We start from the raw sequence: 24,459 nt of genomic DNA on the forward strand, positions 1-24,459 counted from the left end.
TAATAACAGTAAGACTTACATTGTTTCTGACCTGCTCCCGAAGGATCCGTGCCTCTTTTCCTACATCACCTGGATTTTTACCGGTGGCCTGGGCAACAGCGTGGTAGAGGCAGTTCTGATCTTCGGAATTTACTGGGATTGTGGTCCCATCTGGTCTCAGGATTTCAAAATGACCAGTGCACGGGCTCTGTTCACCACGAATCCGTTTAGTTATCCTTGAGAAGAACCCCATCGTCCTGTAAAAAATACATTAATAAAACAAAAAAACAACAAATCAGTCACTCTGGACAAAAAAGGGAAAAGGTGAGACTAACAAATCTCCCTCTAAATACAAGTAGTCCATAACATTTGTTTATTACTTTAAATTTTATTTAAGAGTTTTGATTGGGACCAATAATAATGTTGTTGTACATAAAATCTGTCATGTAAGTTGTGTCCACCAGTGAAGCTGTTGGAACAATATTGATGAATGAGTAATAATCCTTCTCTTTCTACTAGAAGCATAAGGAAAATGAATGTGGGGAATAATGTATATAATCAGATTAAACTATAACAGTAAAGGAAGTCAATTCAATTTTGTTTTATATATCACCAAACCACAACACCCAGTGCATCATGGGAATCCCCCGGCAGCCCACGCCTATTGCAGCATAACTAAGGGAGGATTCGGGGTCACCTGGTCCAGCCCTAACTATATGCTTTAGCAAAAAGGAAAGTTTGAAGCCTAATCTTGAAAGTAGAGATAGTGTCTGTCTCCCGAATCCAAACTTATGCTATGTCTTCTAATGATGCTGCCTAAGGGAAGCATGTATAATGTAAACAGAATTGGTCCTAGCACTGAACCCTGTGGAACTCCATAATTAACCTCAGTGTGTGAAGAGGACTCTCCATTTACATGCACAAACTGGAGTCTATTAGATAGATATGATACAAACCACTGCAGCGCAGTACCTGTAATACCTACAGCATGTTCTAATCGCTCTAATAGGATATTATTGTGGACAGTATCGAACGCTGCACTGAGGTCTAGCAGGACAAGCACAGGGATGAGTCAAGGTCAGAGGCCATTCCCAGCAATTTCAGGGTTCCTTCAGTGTCGCCTGCCTTCGCCTCTGACAGTTGACTATGGCTGCTGGAGTCCCTAGCTTCACATTTCTCAAAACAGAATCACCCACAAAAGTGGCGAGAAAACTACGTGAGAGAGGAACAGGTGGTGTACCGGGGTGTTCTGTTTAGAGCTACACTTCCTCCTCACCGTCACCCAGCCAGCCTTCTTTCTTGTTGCTCAGGACTATCTGCTGAGGAAGAGCTAATGGTAGCAAAGCTAGCGTTGCCCACACTAACTACTGTCTATGCCAGAGTCCAGAGTCCAGAGCTGGTTTTCCATTCACTGAGCCTGGCCTCCAGACGTACAATCAGGCAACATTTCTTTCCAGTATCTGTGCTGAACAGAGGAGAAATTAAACATTTGAGAAGGAACTAATGACTCAGCTACAAGCTAAGCTAATAGCTACGCTAAAGACAGTCATTGGGTCTTTACTGTGGGTGAGTCAGCAGAAAGCGCGCTTTGGATAAACCACATGAAGATTACAGTTTGACATAAGCCTTTATCTGAAGGTATATAATTAAACAAGTCACACATGGTAACAAAACACTACTGTGCACTGTGTTAGGAACAGGAAGTGATACGAGAATGCCAGAAAAAATTGAAACTGGGGGGGGCAGGAAAATAACGGAGTCCTTCCCAGTTCACAGCCAGTAGACCAACACAGGACAAGTCATTATAGTGGGACCACAGGATGTCAGGGTGCCAGCTCTGTGTTATTATTCACCATGACTGGTGTCAGTTCTAGCTGTTCAGTGGGTTTCTGATTTGCCCTCAGACTAAACAACTACACCAGTTTGGGGAAAACAGTTTGTTAGTTTGTTTGTCCCCTGATTATCAGACAGGAGAATAATTATTAAGTTTTTAGATAAAGTTTCTTTTTGACATTGATTGCAGTGTGTGATCATAATAGGGTTGATACGCTCCTCATTAGAAGGATACGAGCACTAACCCCACGGTGTGAAGGGTTAAGTAAGAGGCACAAACAGAGCTGAGTGTAGCTACGTGCTCACAGAACAGACAGGAAGGGCTGCTTGTATGATAACAGGGCGTTCCAGTGAACAAGAAATAAACACTTAATAGTGTTCCTTTAAGGCGGACATCAGCATGGAAATAAAACATCCCTGGTAAAAACTGTGAGGTAGGGAGTTTTCTCACACAGGACAAGATCCCTGACTGGAGGTTAATGGCCGCTGCCATGAGGAACAAATCAGGGAGTGCTGAGCCTCAACCACGACATCTCCCCATCAATAAGCAATCACAATTATTTCCTGTTTCCATGTGTCTAATATATACTTTGAATTATGAATTGTACTTCACTTCCCAATTTTAACTGCCTGATAATAAAAGAGAGTGAACTGCTAGACTGTCTCCTGAACTTCTCTCAGCGTAGAAGAACCCGACAGTATCAAAACCAAAGTCTGGAAATTGGGATGGGGAGGGTTACCCTTGCAAAACAGGTCAAAATTAACTTTCTGGCCCATATGAGTTGGTCAATTAAAAAAATATATATTATTTTGACTTAATTAAATGAGAGGCGCAATAATATCAAATATGTATGCTTCACTCACTGTGTTGGATTTTCTGGCTCCTTCTTCAGTTGGAGGACTATATCGCCTGCTGAGTCCTCCTTCCCAGGATAATAGTCTTCTGAGAGCTTCTTTCCATCTTTGTCCACCATAACCAGTTTGATTCCTTTGCCTTCCAGAGCATCACTCTGGGTGAGGACGTGGATGTCCAAAGCTGTAGCAGGGCGGTTAACATCAGAAATGTCCTCAATGTAGCACTCCAAGTCTTTCTTGTCAGACTCTGACAGGGACTCATGTGGACGCTGGAGGACCTTTTTCATGTTGTACTTATACTCCTGGCTGTTAAAGAAACTTTGGGTGTCAGCCCTGCCAAGTATGTTGCTAACAGCACCACCAACAGCATGGTTTATTTGACTTATGCACATTTTGCTCATGATGGAGGTCATATGCCTGGAACAGGCCTCAACATAAGAGTTTGAAACACTTTCTGCAATCATGTTAATGAGTTTATCTTTAAAGCGTTTTACATCTGATAAACTGTGCCTTTCATCCTGGTCATTGCTTTCCTGAGGTAGTTTTCCCATGCTTTGCAAGAGCTTAGGAACAAAGGTGTTGTTAATGATTTTCTCTGTTGGTACCGAATTCCATATTTGTACAAAGGCTGTGGCATATTTAGCTGCTTCCAAACCCATTAGAATACTTTCTATTCGATCGGACCCTTTTTTGCTCTTTATGTGTTGTGTTACAGCACCACAGACCGCTGAAAGTCCATCAAGAGCCTTAAGAGCCATGGTACAATTCATCATCAGGTCAGGAATCACTTTTCTTGTTATCAGATCCACTGACTGAAGCATTTCTTCCTCACAGTCTTTGTGAATTCTGAATTCACTGGACCCATTCTCCAGGATATTCTTTGGTATTCCTGAGCAAATGAAGCTTGTGAGAACTTCATCCAGGCTACGGTTGGCTTTTATGAGTGAAAGCACCTTTTCCTCAAAGACTTTCCTCAGAACGTTTTGGAAAAAAGCATTAAATGCCTTCTCAGCAGTATAACTCAGAGCACTGACGCATCCTTGCTTCCCCAGTTCCTGAAGTGCATACTTCCCTGCCTTCAGAAAACACTGTTTTACTGTGTAGGCACTAGTCTTTGCTCCTGCGATCAGACCTTTTGTGCCACTACGCACTGCACTTGCAGCTTTCTTTAGTCGGCTGAATCCACCAGAGATCAGAGACAGCCCGATGCTGATGGCCTTGGAGATTGCCCATTCAGCCCAGTCAAAGCCTCCTTGTATCATTCCTTTGATCCCTTGAATCATGTCAGATACTCCCTCACAGATCAGTCCAAGTCCAAACTGACTGGCACCACCACATGACAGAGCACAAACAAGAACACCTGCTGCAACTTGAAGGGCGCCGAGAACAAAACAAACAAGGGCATCATAGCAGAACTCGGGCTTCTTTTTAACCTCAAAGACTGTGCTAAGGCCATTCTCATAGAGCATCATCAGCTCATTGGTGGTGATTAAATCTTTATCTTTGGAAAGATGGTACACACTGGAATCCTCTACCTCTGCATCAGCTTTGCTGCCATCGAGCTGTGTCAGAGTTGTCAGGGCACTTTCGATGTATCTTTTCCAAGATTTGAAGATAGTCATCCTGGCTTGCATTTGGATCTGGAGGTTGCTGTTTGTGTGGTGTGGAACAAAGCCACTCGTCACTGAAAGATTACAAAACATCATCGTATTTGTTGATTCTGAGAGATAGACATCCACTGCAGACTGTGCTTCCTCCAATAATTCCTTTGCCTCAGCTATGTAGTCTCCTTTTCTGAGGTTGAGTGTGATGTAAGCTTGATTATAAAGTGCCACAGCACTGTAGAAATGATCGCACTCTGCAGCTCTCTGCCAGTAAGTCTTTGCACCAAAGTCACATTTGGTTTTGTTCATGCAGTGTAGGTCAGTTCTGCTTGCTGCCTGTTTGATGTAATCATAGATGTTATAGCTCGTCCCCTGCAGGAGGAAGTCACCAGTCTTCTTCAAGTGTTTGGTGAGGTCTTCTCTCAGCTGGCTGATATCGTCATGTCTGCTGATGTGCTCTTCATGAAGGATGAGCCACAAAGCCCACGATTCTTTCAAAGCATCCAGTGCAGTCTGATAGTCGAACTTGTTCTGATGGATCTTAAAATATTCAGGAACATCCTTCAGCTTCATCTTGGACAGGTCACTCCTTTCTTCTACCGTGTAATTCTTGTCAAAGTTACAGAGAAACTGACAGAAACTGGAGAACAGAGTTTCCTTCATGTCAATTTCACAGAGTTCATGTTTCTCCATGCTGTCTAAATGTCTGAGCTCATACTCCTCTCTGAGCTGTCTCATGGTTTCGATGGAATGGCCTTGGTAGGCTGGTGCAAGATGGCCCTGGTTGAGAACCATCTGGACCATCCCTGGGTTTCCTTTTCGGGCGGTGCGTCCAAAGACCTGTCGCTCCACACGGTGACTTCTAGGAAAGTATGTGAGGAGCACAAAGAGGCCTCCACTCTCGTTTACGTCCTGCTGAACGTGTATGTCTGTCCCTCGGCCGCCGAGGTTTGTAGCAATGATAATGTTTCCCGGGCTAAAGTTCTGCTTCTCGATGTTGTGCTTCTCGCTGATTGTGTACATGGTGATCTCATTGGCTTGCCTTTCTGGAACATGCATGTTTGTCTTCAGCTCATCTGCAGTTTTAACATCTTCACAAATGATAAGAACAACTTGGCCTCTGTCTGCAGCTCTCTGTGCAGTTTCACAGATCACCTGGATCCACTGCATGTTGCCTCCACTCACCTGAACTGCTGGCAACTCAACAAGCTTTTTACAGCGGTGAGCTGGAATGACATAGCTTGCTGTTTGGTAATGCCGTTCTAGAAATACTTTCTCAGCTTGCCCCCCTAATGTCCCAGAAACACCAAAAATGCCTTTTCCATTGAGGTACCGTTTAAAGAAATGGACATTGGACATGTAATTTGTTATATTGGACAGCTGAGAAATGGCTAGCTGATGCTTCATCTCCAGAAACTGTTGTAGGCCGTCACCCCATCGCTTGTTTTTCTCCAACACCCCACTGGCCTCAAAGTCCACAGGAATTATGGCATCATACTGATGACTGTCAGCATCACTGAAACCACCTGTGTCAGCTTCCGGTGCTTTCTCAATCATGTACTCTCTTCCCTGAGTCATTCTGATGGCTTTTAAGGCGTTCTCGGCAAAAACTAGTAACTGATTCTCAATGTATGTTTTCAAAAAAGAGGGGATCACAATAAATCCCTTACACTCATCCAATGACTTCACTGAACACTCATCAGAATATTTAATTTTCGATTTTAATTTGTCCACAGCTCCTTGGATGAGGGATTCCTCGGACATTATTTCACAGGTACAGCCATTCTCCAGGAGAAGTAGGCTGACATCAGGGTCTCCATGAGAGCTGTCCTTCCTGTAAAGTTTGGCTTTGTTGTTCATTAGTGAGTAACAATTTACAGATACACCGTTTTCTATTTTTGTCTGAACTTGTCTCAGTAGCTCACACTGTTCTTCTGGTCCAATGTTGGCCATGATTTTCTCAGTAGCTTTCCACCTGGCATCCTTAAAGCTGTCAGTCTCTGTTTGTGTCTGACCATCTGCTTTATTTAATTCATCCACATCCTCCTGTGGATAAAACCCCAGCTGGGCACCAAGAATAAGTATGTCATCAGCTGAAACATCTTCTGATTCTGAGCCAACCACTGCTTGCATTACAGCCTTGTGGAAGTGCTGGATCCTGGTTCCCCAACTGATCTCCCCTGTTTCAAACATTTCTATTGGCTTGCAGGATGACATCATGGCCCAGATGCTTGCCAGGACTTGCTCCATGTGCCTTAGGCTGCCGGCTTGGTGTGACAGGAACGTGACCTGGACACCGCTGTCCAACGTCATGTAGTCCACCTCATCTACTACCACACACTCAAACCTCCTCGGACCTCGGGTAGTCTTCTTCTCAAACTCTTGCCTCAGCGTATCTGCTGCAAATGTACCAACAGTGCCATAAACGACCTGCTGGCTATATGCATCCTCAAGCAGCTTGTCATGATCTTTAAAAGAGCAGCTATCGATTTGTGTTGGAGGGACCGTGGATGATGTAATACCAAACATATCATATAATTTTCTCCACTTATCCTGATCACGACTTGCTAACAAAGGAGAGCTTGTCACGATGTCCACCTTTATGCCTCGGGTGGCCTGTATTGTAGCAAACATGGCTAAAATACAAGTTTTGCCCTCTCCAGTGCTGATTTCCAACAGACAACCTTTCTTATCCCCAGACTGTGGCAGCAGGAGCAGCAGCAGTGATGCTAGCTGACTGGGTCTTGGGAAGTAGCCCTGAACATGTTCACCGCTTTGAGTGGTAAAGGCGGTGCATTCCTTTACAGCTCTGGATACGATGATCAGGACTTTCTTCAGAGCATCAATCTTAGGATTGTTAAAATCAAGAGCAGTTATTATCTTTTTACAGTCTTCAATCATCTCCCTGTTGATGGCCACACTTCCATATTTGGGTAGCTCTTCTTCAATATATGTCAGGACTTCTCGCAGGAGTGACGGGACACACTCTGGAAAGTTTTTGTTTTCCATTTCAGCCAAAAGTGTGCAAGCATCTTTGTCTCGCTCAGCTTTGTCCACACAATGTTGGATGTACTCTGCAGGATCGTCTTCATTCAGGGCAGAGAGAGCGTCGTCACAGCTCAGCCCGTACGTGCACGCTTTGTGGAGGATTTTTGTGACTGTTTTCTGATCCATGCTTAAGGTCTTTCCAAGGAAAAGCTTGATGTCTTTTGGTGCCCAGAGGTTGTTGAAGACTATTTGACTGACGATCTCCTTACCTGATCGGGGTAGCTTTGAGGACAGATCCAGAACATTTGCTAACACCTGTTGGGCCAGTGTTGGGTTGTCAGCATGTAGCTGTTCCTGCAAACTGAGGAGGAACTCTGTCTTCTTGTCTTGTCCATTTTGGAGGAGATCTTCAAAATCAGGGTCACCCTCTAAGGTCACCTTCAGCACTGCCTCCAGGATGTTGAACCTCTCAGTCAAAGACAGCAGCACGTATCCAGTAGTCTGATCCAAAGCCCACAGTAATGAAGTGGGGACGAAGTGGGGGTGCTCGTTAAAATATTGTAATGTCAGCTTATTTTGGAGAGTCTTCATCCTGTCTTCCAGCTGGATCTGTAAATGTTCATCCTCTCTGATGTCATACTTTGATAGAAGTTTTTCAAACTTCTCATTAACATCAGCGACCTGTATTAAAGAGGAACAAAGACACGAGCGTAACAGTGTCAGCAGCAGGAAACTGTATGCAGGGTCAGATGCTGTCATCCTCACCTGACCATAATGTTGAATTATTATGGATGTTTTGGGTATCTGGCAGTAAGGACAACAAACATCTGTTCAGAACTGTGATGATGTTCTGCTATGAGGACCTTCAGGAGTAGCAATTGATTTTTTAATTTGTTTGGTTAAAAGGAGACCTATATAACAAAATATTATGCTAATTATTAATGTTATAAAAATATAATATTATACTGATCTGAACTGTTTACAGTCTGCCCCAGGGCAGCTGTGGCTACAACCATAGCTTGCCTCCACCAGTGTGTGAATGTGAGAGTGAATGAATAGTGGCATTGTAAAGCGCTTTGGGTGCCTTGAAAAAGCGCTATATAATATGTGTATATGTATATATATATATGTAAATCCAATCCATTATTGTTTGTTTTTTTTTCAAAAAAGAGAAATTTGTCATCTTCCAGAGTATAGGGCTGGGACATAGGGTTACGATGACTTAAATGTTAGACATTTATAAGGACCCAGAGCCTCTTTGCTATCCTTTCCCAGATGCCCGTAGCTGTTATTACCTGAGGCTGGACCCTACCTCATCTCTCTCTATGTGATGTGCTTCATCTTCCAAGAGCTGGTGTAGAACGTGAGAGTGCTGCTGACGGTGCTCCCAGGTTTGGAGGTTATCCTCCTGAAGCCTGTTGTGCGCTTCAGAGAGCTTTTTTCTTAATGTTTCATTCTCCATCTGCTCTTGGATCTTTCTCTGTCGCTCAAGCTCTGCCTGACGCCTTTTCTCTTCTTCTTCTTTCCTGCGTCGTTCCTCTTGTTGGCGTTTCTCACGTTCTCGTTTCTCTTCATCAATTCTGCCTGTAGAGAAATGAATGCGTGCTTAGAGAAATTTAATTTGCTTTTAATTTGTTAAAAGCTTCTGACATGAAACCCTGTTACACTGCAAAGAGCTTGGTATTGGCTCTCACTGGAATACTGTGTCACTTCCTGTTCCTGGTACACACTGGTGGCTTGTGCAGCGACATCTGTGCAGCCCAGTTCATTTCAAACTCTTACTTAGCAACTTATTTCATCCTGTAACCTATGTATGTTTTATCAGGGCACACTTCCTCTTCAATCAGCTGCAAATTTTATTCAGTGTTCACTCATTGTGTCATTAGCAGTGTGGCCTGTGTTTCTGTGCTTTCTTCATGGCACTTTCCTGTTCAGTGTGTCAAGTGTTTAGTTATTGCGTGGCCTATTTTGGGGGGTTAGTACTTATAAATAATAATAAATATAAAGTAGTAATAAATATAGCTTGTTCATAGTTTTGGAGGACAAACCACTGAAAGTAAGCCTAAAACTGGCCAGGAGCAGGTGTGGACCAACGTAGCTTAGCCTGATTAGCTGTCCCACACCAGGTCCTCCTGAGCAGCAAGGAAATCAGGCGGGTGGGTGACTGTGAAGAGGAAATGTAGCAGCAAACTATTTCTCCAGGCTAAATGATGATCTTCTAAATTTGTGACACGCCGTTTGCTCTCCAGCTTACGAGTCGTCTGCTTTAGGGTAAGTTGTTGAGAATTATACCACGGAGTCAAATACTTCTGATTTGAGGCTCTGTTGTTCACAGCAGCTACAGCATCCAGAGTGACGTAGTCAGTCACTCTAGGCTTTTGCTAACTTTCTGATTTCTTTCTGGTGTGTGAACTCTGGTCTTATTAAGCAGTACACACTACTGACTGATACTTACCAAAGTTAGGACAACGGTCAACAACACTACCTAACATGTTGTGGACCAGTTCAAATTCTTTGTGGTCTTTGCTCTCTCTTATGGTGTACGAAGCGCCACCACCTGCACCAGTGAGGTCACTTCCTGAATGATCTCCGTATCTAAAGGAAAGGCCCCAAAATGGTGGTAATGCATGCAGGTACTCTCCTGTGCTGTTGCCACGCACTGTACGCACACCCTGAAGGAAAGAGAGGGGGAGGGACCAGGATGAATGACCACAGACAAGGGTGAAACTTGTCATTTGGTTTTGTAGACTTACCTCTCTCCCCTTGCTACAGTAGTGAAATGTGTAGGGAGTCTCATTATGTATCGTATAGAAGCTCCACATGGTTCAAGCTCTATAAGACAAATGAAAGAGAGAATTTAGAGAAGGTCAGAAGAAGTTTTACTAACATTGTGGAGATGACTGGGTGCTGAGAGAAAAGCTGTGACCACATGAATGTCTCTAATCAGGTTTGTGTCCAGAGTGTGGATGTTTGGAACAACCCAACAGTACTGGCAGACTGACAGTTACTATCAGGGCTGTACTTTTACAGAATACACGGCATTCGTTCTGAATGCAGACACTTACAGTTGTGTGACTGCAGTTGTGGGCCTTAAATGGATACTTGGATCTTTAATATGCAGTGAGATTGTGTTGGTCATCCAGGTAAGTAAATCCCAAAAGGTTGATTCTGTTCATCTGGACACGTGTGTGTGCGTATATGTATATACGTTTTTGTTCCATAACCATTTAAGAAACTCCAAATGACTGTCTTACTGCATCCACCTCAGCAGTGATGGCATGCTGTGAGAGACCCTGCTTATGCAGTTTAACAACCCAACCAAGTTCAAAAACAAAGGGTTTTTTTGCCTTTGCCATCTGAAAGTCATGACAGTGTGACTACCTGACAGAAAAGGACAATGAATCCACATTTTTGCACAGATTTGGCCTTTTAAAGGCACGTGGTCCTAAACGTTTGATTTGCTGTAAAACAGCCTGTTTCAGTTTAAACGCTGTTTTCATTTTTTTTTTTTTTTAAGTGACATCAGAAACAGCAGCATGTGACATCACGTGATGGCGGAGCTTCAGTTCATCCTTTGTCATCTTTTTTTTTTTAATAGGACAGGGGGAAAGAATGAAAGAAAGAGGGGGAGAGAAAGAAAGAAAACCAAAGGGGAGAAGAGACGGTGAGAAGGGGGGGAAGAGAGAAAAAAAAAACAAACAACAAAAAAAAACTCCTGGGTCACCTGTATGGAGAAAAAAAACAAACAAACAAACAGAGGAGACAGCAAACAACAAAGAGTAACATAATAATAGAAAAAAAAAGCACCATCACAATAAACTAGCTAGTCATAGATATCAATAGTTACTAAACGCTGTTTTCAACAAATAGCATACTCAAAAAATATTTTGTCTCTCTCCCACTTCTTCTTGTTGCATGTTGAAGCTCTACTTGGAACCTTGTTAAAATCCAACCATGCGAAATTTGAAAGACTACACGCCTTTGGAGCGGGATTCCCGACTGGGGCGTCTGTATCCAGTAAGGTCCCCACATACTAAGCAGGCCTACCGCAGACATGAGTGAGACAGAGAAATATGAAGGCATGCCGGCTCGGATGTCACCCGGATCAACAAGGTCCGCGTCAGGTGTTGAGGAACCAGGGCACCCTGACGAGAAGTGGGCCACTGGAACAAGAAGGCATCGGTGGGCAAGAGATGAAAACAGGGCGTTGTTGGAATGCTACTACGCCAGTAACCCCGGCGGAAGGGGCTACATGAATACGATGAGGGACCTATGGATGCTTCAATACCCTATGGATGCTTCGATATCCACCATCCACATTGACGGCGAAACAACTAGTAGCTCAGTGTTCCAACATTCGAAAAAAGGGACTGCTCTCACAGCTAGAGATTGACGAGGTACAACACATGTGCTACGGCAAGGAGGAGCCAGGACGCCAGGTCAGGGGGGAGATATCATCACCCCCACACGAGATTGGATACAAAGCCCCAAGTACGATCAGGCTGATTGGAGCCCACACCCAGTTTCACACCTTGGCTCAGGCGATTAGAGGATCATCAGGGGGTCCTTTTGTCCCTCTGTGGGGGGAAACTCCCACTAGGTTTATATCTGGGACTCTCCACCATTTGACCTTAGAACTGAAGAAGCTTCTCGGATGAGAGGTGAAACGTCTTCAAGTAACTTAAAGAAGTCCAGACGCTTTTCTTTGCAAACTCCTTAGACTACGATGACCTGGATGACTGAGAACCTTCACAGACATCACAGTGGCAGATATCTAAGAAAGGGTCTCCAGTATGAAGAGTTGGACAGCACCAGGGCCTGACATGGTTCACGCCTACTGGCTAAAGAAGCTGACTGCACTCCACGAGCGTCTGGCAGCACAAATGAACCAGCTGCTAGTTAAGGAGAGACACCCGGAATGGCTAACCGAAGGTCGGACGGTCCTGATCCCCAAGGACCCCAAGAAGGGACCGGTCCCCTCCAACTACCGACCAATAACCTGCCTCAGTACTACATGGAAGCTCCTGTCAGGCATCATATCGGCTAAGATGAACAGGCACATGGGTCAATACATGAGCAGGACACAGAAAGGAATTGGCAAAAATACCAGAGGCGCAAAAAATTATATATATATATATATATATATATATATATATATATATATATATATATATATATATACACACACACACATATATATATGTATATATACATATATATAGGTGTGTGTGTATATATATATATATATATATATATATACACACACACATATACATATGTATATATACATATATATGATTAGAAGAGAACGGAACATGCTGGAGTTTTCTGCCCCATCTCAGCAGGAGCAGATAAACGGGGAGCCAAGGTCGTAGCTTAGGCGCCGTGTGAGAGAAAAGCATGTGAATGTTTAGGCTTTTATGATAAGGTGGGGGCACCAGAGGCTATAAGAGTTTGAGCAATGCTCCACCATTTTGAGATCTGAGGCTGTCTGCATACAGTGTCCATCTCCCACGTGTGTGATCATTAAAATCATCGTTTGACTTAACCCGGCCGGACCAGTGTTGTTATTGTGGTTTTTTCTCTTGTCTCCATCCCCAATTTTGAACTCGTAACAGCTTGGGGGCTCGTCCTGTGGTATTGGGGTGGAAGTTAGAGGTTTGGACAGTCCGAGGTTGTCGAACGGACAGGCACAAGCCAGTGGTCTGACGTGAGTGGGCATAAGCCGGCTTATCCAAAGGTAAGGCACTACCTGTTGAATTATTTCCAAAGTGTGCCAAATTGGACATGATTAAATTAAAAGTCTACTCACTGAAATTACTGGTCGAGGGTCTGTTTTGATTTTGATGAGGATCCCCGTGTGTGTTATGCAGTTAAAGCCGGTTAAGAGTATTTAATGAAGTTGAAAAAGAAATGCTGGGTTAGAGTCCCAAGGAATTGAGTTAAAGGCTCAAGTAGTTTGGTAGGGAATTGGCTAGGTATATTTTAGAAATTAGGCCAGAGGCTGTTCCAGAAGTAACAGATACTAGTTAATTGATTAGAAAAAAGTTATCTTTCTTCGGTTGGACCCGTTATGGTAAAATTTGTCAAAAATGGTTAGGTGGAAATTATTATAGGACGGCAGTCGGAAACTGCTAAGAAGCGCATAGCCCGGAGGTTACGCTCCCTCCTGGCCGTGGACGCGCGGTCTTGACCTGTCGGCGAACAGGGTTTGTTCAGTTTGGCTTATCTGTGGGGTACAGGGCATCCTGGAATAAGCTAGGAGTTAGAGTCTCCTCACCGTTTGAAACGGTGTGATGTGCTTTTTTGGACACAGTTAAATTGAGTTAGGGATTTTAGAAATTAGGCCAGAGACTGTGGAAACAGATACTGGGTAAGTGGCTGCAAAAAAGTTATCTTTCTTCGGTTGGACCCGTTATGGTAAAATTTGTCAAAATTGTGTAGGCGCTAAATCTGTCAGGCCTTGCAGTGATTATAAATATAAGACGTCTTTGTAATATAAAATAACAGAGCTTTGTGTGAGACTGTGTGTGACGTGCAGCTGCAGTGCTGCGAGCTATTTTTAGACGGTGTGTGAACATGCAAATGAATCAGCAGCTGTGGAAAAGACAGCAGCTAGGAGAGAATTAGAGGAGAAATTAAGAGAAGTTTTTAACTCATAAAATTGGGGCCAACAGACTTGTGGAGGTTGGGAAGGCGTCCGGAGCATCACAACAAAAAGGTGAAACAAAAACACACACAAGCAGAGAAATGTGAGAGAGAGGCACGTGTTAGAGGAATGCCTCGTTTGAAGAAAAGAAAAAAAAAGTTAAATTAACCCACCTACAAACGCACATACACGCAATGAAGAAACAGCTTACATCCATGAACATGTGAAGATTTTCCAGCAAGTTTAAAGCAGCGAAACTTAACATACACCTGTTGTTAAATGATAAAGTTTATCCACTACTAACAAATAAACTCTCTGGGTTGCAGGACAACAACTTAACTTCAAAAAAGACACTGGTCTGACCAACCAGTGAAGACACAACAAATTTAGTGGTAAAAAGATTCAAATTGTGACATGTGTTCTGCTGATTGATTAATACAAGTGATTACTGAGTGAAAGAAAAGTCCTTTTTTGTGCTTTTAAACATGATCTTAAGAATTTTAACATGTACCTGTGTTGTCCTGTCAGCTTGGCGGGTCATGAGTGGATTATATGGTGAGAAAAAACAAAAAGAGGGGGAGAGAAGGCTGACACAGGGCCTGGCCCCGTTGTTTCTCCCCTCTCTGAATAACGCAGCCAAAATAACATCATTTTCCTGTTCGTTCGTTTTTGTTTTGTGTTTGTTTTGTTTTTTCTCTTTATGCTTGATTACAGGCTGCTTTGTCGGCCCGGAAAGCCGAGGCTGACCCTGGACTCCTGCTCTCCCCCCCTACCATCTTTGCTCTCTCCTCTACCATCTTTGATGTGACCCTGACCAAATGCTACAGCAGCTGGACCCACAACAACAACCTGAAAATGTCAACACTGCTGCAGGAAAACGATCTCATGCAGCAGAGACGGAGAGCGTTAAATCCAAGGCCCGTTTCACTACACGGGGAGATTTCCAGACAGCTTCAGCTGACAGAGCTGTGACGGGCAGCAAAAAGGGCGTGCCAGAGACAGGAGGAGTAACTGAGGTCAGGAGGCACCTCGGAATGAACAAAAGCACCAGGAGAAAATAAGCTGAAGGCACAGGTGTCGGGGCTCGGCCAGGAGCTGACCTCTGAGAAGAGCCGAACAGCAAAGCTGTAGAAGGCCGTGGAGCAAAGCAAGGGAAACATCAATGGACTTCACTCTGACCTGTACGGAGAAGACTCTGAGGTTTCTGCCCTCGGTAAGAGCTCAAGGCATCAGAGCAGGAACTGAACATGGCTCAGGAGGAGCTGGCTGATAATCGAACCCATCAGGCTTGGAGTCCCAGACACAGGACTTGAAATCAAGCCGGAGCTTGCTGGAGCAGGATGTCGCCAAACCTGATGAAAAGCTCCAACAGCATGAGCAAGCCCTGAAGGAGCTACAGAAGCAAAAGGGTCAAGTTAAGGAGGAGCGGAACAAGGAGAAGATGCAGGACGCTGGAGAAAAGCACTGCCTCAATTGGGGCCAGAACCAGTATGGACAGAACTTTGAGAAGCAGCACCAACGGATGCAAACGGACTGAAAAGGAGGAGGGCAGGACCCAGGGCACGCTTCAGGCCGTGGTTTACCCAGAACACCAGAACAGGAAAGTGATGAACACAAACACCCACAAACACACACATCTACATGCACCGACTCAGAATGAAGAGAAACACACATATGAACACATGCACTCATTGATTGAGTGAGAAATGACACACACACGTGCACAAATCGAAATGCTGATTCAATTCACTGAGAAGTGATCCACACACACACGCTGATGCAATGAAGAATGCTTTACTAACAAATGCTGCACACAAACATCCAAATATGGAGTCGGGTACAACAATAAGAAGCCATTGATTGTTTATGGGTTAAATGTATTTCATGCCACACAGAGGGCATCTGTGTAGATTTAGGGGACAAGGTCACAACAGTGTGGTTGTGAAAACAATGTGTGTGCGTGATGTCTGTTTATGGCTTAAGGCCTCCACTGAATTGTTTACTGTGCTTCACACAGCAACGCATTTGTGTGCAACCAGTGTCCACTATTAAGTTAAGTCAATCCAACATGTTTTTGTCAGTGCAAAAAGGAGTTACGGTACCGGTATGCTTACACAATATTGTCCCGGGAGGGAGAAAAACTTTCTGGTGGAGCTTTGGTTTTGCTTGACACTAGGTTGATTTTATCAGTGAGGTTTGGATTGTTTTCTTTCTCTAAGAGAGAGAAGGATGGTTTTATGTTTGAACATGTTTGCAATGGGCCCCAGTATTTGTTATTATATGAGTGTTTTATTGGCTACGTTTGTTTTTGCTTTTGTTACAGTGCACTGAGATAAGAACATCTGAGAGGTGTGATCCACCGGTGGTGATATTTTGGTATTTTGTGAGTTCCTGATTTAACAAATCGGCTCTTTAATCCAGGCCTGAGAGACTGAACTTTAAAGCGCTATAAAATATTCTTACTGAAAACAGTCGCAAAGTATTTTTCTCCATGTTTATAATGGGCTTAGGAGAAATTCACTTATATGGGACACTGATCGAATGAGAAGTCCTGAGCCTAAAAGGATTGCACCAAGTCAATCCAGTCCAAAAACAAGGAACTGTTTCCTTTAAAATGATGACGTCATCTTGCTGGTGATGGAGGCTCGAATAGGCTGCGCGTGAGACTCCATTATCAGCAACTTCTGGTATGAATGTGTGTGGATGTATGCATGTGACTGGACTGTGACGGACTGACGACTAAACGTTTTAACTGACTTGATACTGAGACAAAAACGGTGCCGACTTTAGGATTAGTGAATGTCCACAACAATTCACCCAGCCTGTAGAAGAAGGGTGGAGGTTTTGTCTTGCTTTGTTTTGTTTTTGCAAGGACAGAGGATTGACAGAGACTAAGGGGGGAGGCTGTAGCTTCACAGGAGTGTGAGCTGCAGGCTGAACCCTTTGGTTGCTAATGTTGAGTCACTGATGTTTACATTAAGAAAATTGTGTTTTAGTAGCTGTGTTTTAATTAAGGTATCACATTATATTGTTGGGAATGTTAAATGCTAAAGTGAAGAAAAGGTTTGATTTCACTCATGACTGAACATGTTATTATTAACCATAGCGGGTCACTGTAGAGAGTGAATTAACTTTTATAGAGGTAAAAAACAAAACAAAACAAAACCCTCTACCGAGGTCTATGAATAACAGGGGAATGATAGACAGCCACACTCAAAATGGAGATATGTAATGATAAACACTGGTCCCCGTCTTTTGGGTGCTTTCTTGAAATAGTCTGCAATTTAAAAGTAAGATAGAACCGACAGGGGCATGTGCTGAGGGGTGGTGCTGCACAAGAACAAGAGTAAAATAAAGAAAATATTGTTTTTAGCTTTGAGAAGTTCAAATTAAAATCTACCATTACACTCAGAGGATCAATATGAAGTTCGATATATGCTAATTTTGAATGAAGTACATGACTGGTGACTGTTCTGTCCTGAGCTTTTGTTTTACAGCACCCGCTTGACCACACCAACAGTTTCTCGCCACCGAAAAGGGGTACTTGCAAAGAATAGGGAGGAACATCATCAAAACTGGGAAAGGTAAGCACCAAAGGGGGTGATAACGCCATAACTTTCACTTATGGTCAAATTTTCAAAATTTGACCCCAAACTTGAAAAATTCTTCAAACATTTAGAGACAGAGTGGAAGTTTAGATAAGCATAATGTCACAAACCACATAAGGATGGAGCATTTGAATCGATAAGATGGTGAATTGATACGCAGCAAAATGTTGATCATGTTGATTATGTTTATTCCAGTGTGCAGAGCAAGGTTATTATTATTATTATTAAAGAAAACAAATGAAATAACGAAAACTAGAAGTGGAAAAACATTTGCGTTAACGGAAATAAAATTAAAACAAAAAGGAAAACTAACTAAAACTGTAATGAATGTTCACAAAACTAACTAAAATTGACTGGATTTATAGCAAAATGTGTTTAGTTTCATTGATGTGTGCGTGCCCTGCAATAGAAGTCAAGGCAGTACGTTAGTCGAGTCGTCTGTGTCGCTGCTCCGTCCACGCGCAGAAATCATGTCAGGAAAAGTCGGGAGAAAGCGCCAGAGTCCAATTTAGGATTACTTTGAATAGGACTGTTTTTTAGAGATAGCAAGAGTCTGGCAGTGGAAAGAGACACAATGTCCTCCTGAGACCCAGGGAGGAAGAAAATAGGAAAAAAAGAAAAGTATTTTCATTTTTTCTTTTTCTTTTTCTTTTTTCTTTCAGATAAATCAAGTGTTGGGACGGTAAAAAAAAAAAACACACTACAAAAACAAAATTGTTTTTAACTAACTTTATTTAAATTTTACAACATGTGCACTACAGTGCACAAGGGGAGTTCATTGATCACGAATGTGAAACTAACAAAATTCAAGAGCTATTTAAGAAAATTAAATGCTCCACTGAAATTTGTAAGCAGGATATTAAAACTTATTTATATAACAATATCATAAAAATGTAGATCAGGGATCAACTTAGAAGTCACTGACACTTCACTAGCTGTAAGCCATTGGTTCAGGAACAAGTGATTGCACTGGGCTTTCTATTTCACAAAAGTCAATTCATTTATGATATCTGAGGAAGTACTGTGATTTTATTTGGAGACACAAAGGAACATTTGGCACTTCCCACATCTCACATATGTTTTACTGTTGCACCCATTCTACAACTGAAATGCCTTGGACTGTTAACCATTTCAGGCAAGTGGAGTGAACCATATTTTGCTACACTCTCATCTGATTGGGGCCTCCTTTTCTTGATCTTTGGAGAGAACTCTTCATTACTGGTATTATTCACGTCTTGTTCACATGTTTGTCCCTGGTTTCTCAGCCAACAGGAGCTTGAACTCCAGATACTGGGAGTTCTTTTCACACATTGAGATCACTGATAACTTTTAGCAACGACGTGATCTTGTAGTAACAATCAGGTGTCATGGATTCAGCTATAAATGCGACTCTTATTTTTTACTTTACTGGAAATCATTTCTGCATTTTACCCATATTTTATTTTTTAACTCAAAATAAAAAATTCCAGATTCTCCTACACGTTGGTTTCGGACCAGGTGGGACGACAGATTCCAGGTGGCCCTGTGTTTTTCTCCATTACATCTGCCACTGCAGATAATCTTCGTGTGGCTCCTCCTGGGTTCTCACCCTCTCCTATCTGGCTCACATGACTCTCATCTTCTGAAAAATCTATGTTTGAATCTCGCTCAATTATTCTGTTGAGAATTCTCTCCGCCTTTGTCAAAGAGTTGTCTACTAGGAAACAGTGAAATAAATATAAGTACAAAGTCCCAACGTGCACTAGAGTACACATTAATAAATTAGTCATTTCCTCTGTCAAACACAATAAGCCTAATTCTTAAAGACCCCTCAAATTATTTACTAGATTTTTATTTTTGAAAATTAATAAAAATCTGAGTTTAACAAAACATTTTAAATGTAAATATCAAGCTTACCTTTCTTTCTTCCATAAAATGTGCTTGTGGGCACGCCAGCCATTTTGAAAAGGTGGGAAAAACAATTGGCAAGGCCACACCCCCACACATGTGATATACATGTAAGGTTAAAGGTACTGTTGTCCTCTCTAAGAAACATCAGGACTTAGAGGAGTGGCAAGTAGAGTATGAGAGCTACAAGCAAAAACTAAATGTGTACTACAGTGCGCAAAAATGAAGTACTGGGTCATCAGGGGGTTATGAGGGACATTTATAAAATTAAAAATCCCACAAACCTTGAAGTGCACTTGAAAAGCTCACACAAGAAAGTTAACCTAGCTTACCTAGAAGACCTCATCAGGGGGAGCACACTCCCCCTCCTTGAAGAGCTCCCCCACTTAACCAGCATCCCCAGAAAACAGCTAACCCCAAATAAGGCAGCGTGATGCATCCCAAGACAACAGGACTGGGACATCTAAATAAATGTGTGAGTCAATCGCCTTCAAAAAGTTTATCAATTCACTTGAACCAAAATTAGGAGCACCCGGTGCTGCAAGAGTTAATAGTCTCAATACCCAAGGATAAGCAGAAGAGCATGACTGATATAATGGAACTGGGATTTGGTGACACTTAATTTTTGCAAAACACAAATAAAACTATAACTGAAACTAATCAAAACTAAACTGAAATTAAGGATTTTCAGAAAATAAAAACTAGACTAAACTAGCAAAGAATTGGTAAAAACTGATTACAACTGGTAAAAAATTGAAAATCTGGAGTCAAAACTAAATAAAAATAAAACTAATGAAGATGGCAAAACGTTTAAAACCCTGGTGCAGAGATTGGCAAATCTGACCAGGAAACGTTATAAAATGGATTGTCGGAACAGTCAGCGTTAAAGTCAATTTGACAGTCCAGACTAAGATGGCGTTGAACATCTTCAGGGAGGAAGAGGGTTGGTGTGACCAAGGTGTGGTTTGGCTTGTTGTATGTATATTTTGAGATCATATGGCTCTGGATGGACCAGTTACCAGGGCATGGAAGGAGGACAGACTCATTAAAGGAGGAGAAGGAATTTCCTGGGATTGGAGATCCTCTGGGTGAGTGGTTGACTGAAAGCATGTATAAAATAAAAGTTATCTGTTGTTATTGATTGGTAATAGATTGATAATTGGCCACATTTACAGCTGTATTGACTTGTTGTGGACGTAGTCGACTTCAGGTTTAAGCACTCTAATCAACAGGTTGAAAATAGTGACATTAAAGGAAGAGTATGCAGCGCCACCCTGTCAGACGCCAGTGACGGTGGGGCTCACTGATGAATCAGGTGAATCATGGCTGATTCATGACTAAGATCCCCTGCTGTGGTCAGTGAGGGGAAAACAGGGGCAAATAAAATTTAAAAGAGGCATTTATAAACGTTTATGTGTCAAGTTAAACGGGATAAAAGGGGGTGTTCTCACTCTTATTTTAGCATCAGCATTATTATTGCATCAGAATCATATAACAAGCATTGCATTAAACATTTATTGAAGCTTTTGACATTGTACTAACATTTGTGTTCCAGTGATTGTTATAACCGCAGGTTAATCTTCTTTCTTAATCGTATATTCACAGCTGTCAGGATAATCATACGATCTTCTATTGCAGGTGTAACCATGATCATTTTCAGACATACTGCAGTTTGTTGCTCATTATAGAGTTGTGCTCAAGTTAATGAGGGTTAAAAGCTACAGTAAACGTGATGTTTGGCTGATCTATGGTGTGGAGTGACTTCGAGCATAGAAGGCCGCACGCGCTTACATAACACTGATATCATGTTATTCTTTGTGATTTTTATTCAATTATGTCTTTAGTTTTAAGTAGTGGTAGTTAATTAAACGATATTCATTTAAGATCATATTCTTGAGTCAGAGCATCACACGCAGATCAACTTAACAACCTGGGAGACCTTGTAGCTGCAATATTGTGTCTCCATAAGGGACAGTAGGTGGAAGCAAACACATGATTTTTGGGGGGCAAATGTGAGGATTAAAAATGGCTAATTTGTTTTTGATGTCTTTTCTTAATATGAGCGGTTTTAGTAATTTTCAAACACACCTTGCAAATGTGCTTATAATGAGTTGGCACTCGGCCTTTTGAAGGTCATAAGCTTCGTTCGGCGTGATGGTCCAGACTGATAAAGTGTAGGAAATGCCTTGAGTGCAGAGGGGTAAATGCAAACACGCTTACACACACATAGGATATGATTAGAATAAGTCCCTGGGAGATTCTGAATATTCTAAACCAATTCTGAATCACTAGAAGGTCAGTAGATAACAACATTAGATTATTAGGGTTAGGAAGAGAGGTGTTTTGGTTTTCTGTCTCTTACAGAGAAAGGAACAGACACCAGACGAGGTCACAGAGATACGAGGATCCTTCGCAGCAGAGACAGACACAGTGACTGCCGAGACACCAACTGGGTCCAAGTGTCATGGCGTTTGGGCTCCAGCTAGTCACCTCAAAAGGATGGATCCCATAAACACAGCAATAACCATGAAGGGGTTGGCGGAAATCCAGGAACACCAGACCAACGAGGTTCGAGAGGCTCTTGGGCAAAAGGGGGACGCGTTCCTGTTCCTTTTTCTGGAGGATACACAGGAGACACAGGACCCGAGGATACACAGATCGTTGTTTGAAATCAGGGCAGAATAATCCCCTGATCTGTGCCACGACTGAAGGGTTGTCTAACCCCTGAGGTTGAAGAAAAAGAGCAGAGGATCAGCCAACTGGAAGACACTGGTGGCTGCAGCAATAAAATAAAGGCTAAAAGCTCCTTGGACAGAGGTTCTAGTCTGAGTACGTCTGAAGGGTATAAGGTAGCACCAAATAAAGCTGTGGGAGACCTGGGGAGTGTCATCTGTACCTGCTATTGTTGGAATAATAGTTTTTCTTACATCTGAACTGCGCAAACACAGAGGTCATCTCACATGTGGTTCGCCCATCAGGGGGACAAAGGGCCTCAGGAGTGAGAAGAGAGGAACCTGGCCACACTGGATTATAGGGTGTAGGTGAGCTCTTTAGAATAAAGAGCTCATCAGGGGGAGTGTGAGATTATAATATTATTTTATGCCATGTTAGACCCCTAATTAAAGATTGTGAATTATTGGTAGATTTAGTTTGCATTATTCTCCTGAATTAGAAGAAGCTGATAACTATTGCATTAGTTAAACTGATTTGCATTACATTAGACTCCTGATTTATTGTGAATGAATGATATTGTTTTATGATGTTATAAGAAATACTGTTCGCAGAAAGTCATCGCCTTATTTGTCTGATTAGAAGAGAACATGCTGGAGTTTTCTGCCCCATCTCAGCAGGAGCAGATAAACGGGGAGCCAAGGTCGTAGCTTAGGCGCCGTGTGAGAGAAAGCATGTGAATGTTTAGGCTTTTATGATAAGGTGGAGGCACCAGAGGCTATAAGAGTTTGAGCAATGCTCCACCATTTTGAGATCTGAGGCTGTCTGCATACAGTGTCCATCTCCCACGTGTGTGATCATTAAAATCATCGTTTGACTTAACCCGGCCGGACCAGTGTTGTTATTGTGGTTTTTTCTCTTGTCTCCATCCCCAATCCACACACACACACATATACACACACACACACATATACATACATATATATATATACATATATACAGTGCACACAACTCATACAGGTGTAGTGCCACATATATTAGATAGGTCCTTGTTTGCCTGTTATTTATGACATCATTATCCATTTCCGAGTCCAAATGATCCTTCAGTTTTCCAAATCAAACAAAAACTGGGAGTCAGAAGCATCCAGACCGTTTCAGCTACAGTAAAACGATCAGTGTGGACGTGTCACAGTTTCCTCAAGTCAGCCAACCAGCTCGCTTCCTGTTTATCTGTCAGAATCTGCCCAGTAAACCTGTTCCCCTGGAGACCAACTATAAACATCTTATGTTCACGTCATCTACAGCCACTCAAACCAACCACCGCAAAATAGCAACTTTAATTACCGTCCAGAAAGCAGTGATTCATTTCATTCTGATTATTTATTCATTAAAAATATTTTTTGTGCTTTTTTACATCTTTTAATCAGCTTTTCTTTATTTAACAGTTTTCTGTATAGAAGAGGAACTATCTGACTTCTGTGGGAGTCTCATTCTCGGATAGCGTGCAACAACTCAACATTAAATACCAACAGCAACCTCAACTTCCTGTTTAACACATGGATGCAGCTACAGCTGTTCTTACCTGAGAGTTCAGCCTCAGGTCAGGACCGCTTACGAAACCTGAAGGTAGCGCTGCATAAGACATGTAAAAACATGACAGCAACTTTTAACTAATATAAAAATAAAACTTTAACGTGGCCCGCGATCAAAAATGACTGATCAGTAGAATATGAACTTTAATGGACTGAAATTGAAAGAGTAGACTGACAGAGATTCATAAGCACTGACTTGGAAAACATCAAAGCTGCAGCAGATATGACCATGTAGATGTTGCATTCACAAGAAAGATAAAAATGATTGGAGTCATTTTCCAAATTATTAGAAAAGCCAAAATCAGTGACCTGCGCAGGAGACTAAAAATCAATGTGATAAAGTTTTACTTACAGGAATCTCAACCCTGAGCTCAAAGACTGCAATCCTTGCAGAGAGTCAAATCTTCTTCATGTGCTGAGTTCTTCTGCCGGTGCTCATGTACAGCAGGCTGCAGAGGGCAAGGGGAGGACAGGGGGAGGGCCGGGGGAGGGCCTCCAGTCCGTTGTGTTAACTCACATTATTCCCACGTGATTTACAGGAAACTGAGCCAAGGCTATACTGGGCTCATGAGCTATGGATAAACTGTGGGGGAAATAAACAGCTCCACCCAGCTCTGTTATCAACTCTGAGGACATGGTGATTAAGCCTTATCTGAACATGAAACCTGCTCCTCAGACATGAGTCCTGCAGTTAAACTGTCTCTGACAGAAGACAAAGAGCAAGACTCGTCGGGGCTGGCGCTGCGGTCTGAAGGCCTGTGATACAGCTGACGTTATGTAACCTGCATACATTA

General features: G+C 42.5%; 1 protein-coding gene across 1 annotated transcript in view; it reads right to left on the minus strand.

Annotated features, from left to right (window-relative positions):
* LOC146661409 (uncharacterized) overlaps positions 1-24,090 on the minus strand; it is a 28,454-nt gene extending 4,364 nt beyond the window's left edge. Inside the window, exons 1-6 of the mRNA XM_085421454.1 lie at positions 24,018-24,090; positions 10,013-10,091; positions 9,715-9,931; positions 8,572-8,843; positions 2,677-7,940; positions 20-236 (exon numbers count right to left, since the gene is read on the minus strand). Coding sequence (XP_085277580.1) covers positions 20-236; positions 2,677-7,940; positions 8,572-8,843; positions 9,715-9,931; positions 10,013-10,081 — 6,039 coding nt within the window. The 5' untranslated portion in view covers positions 10,082-10,091; positions 24,018-24,090. The remainder of the gene's footprint in view (positions 1-19; positions 237-2,676; positions 7,941-8,571; positions 8,844-9,714; positions 9,932-10,012; positions 10,092-24,017) is intronic.
* Between the last annotated feature and the right edge of the window lie 369 nt (positions 24,091-24,459).

Source organism: Rhamphochromis longiceps, linkage group LG10 (genome assembly GCF_057381845.1).
Source record: "Rhamphochromis longiceps isolate RC_006_pf linkage group LG10, R_longiceps_female_GT1.1, whole genome shotgun sequence".
Classification (NCBI taxonomy): domain Eukaryota; kingdom Metazoa; phylum Chordata; class Actinopteri; order Cichliformes; family Cichlidae; genus Rhamphochromis; species Rhamphochromis longiceps.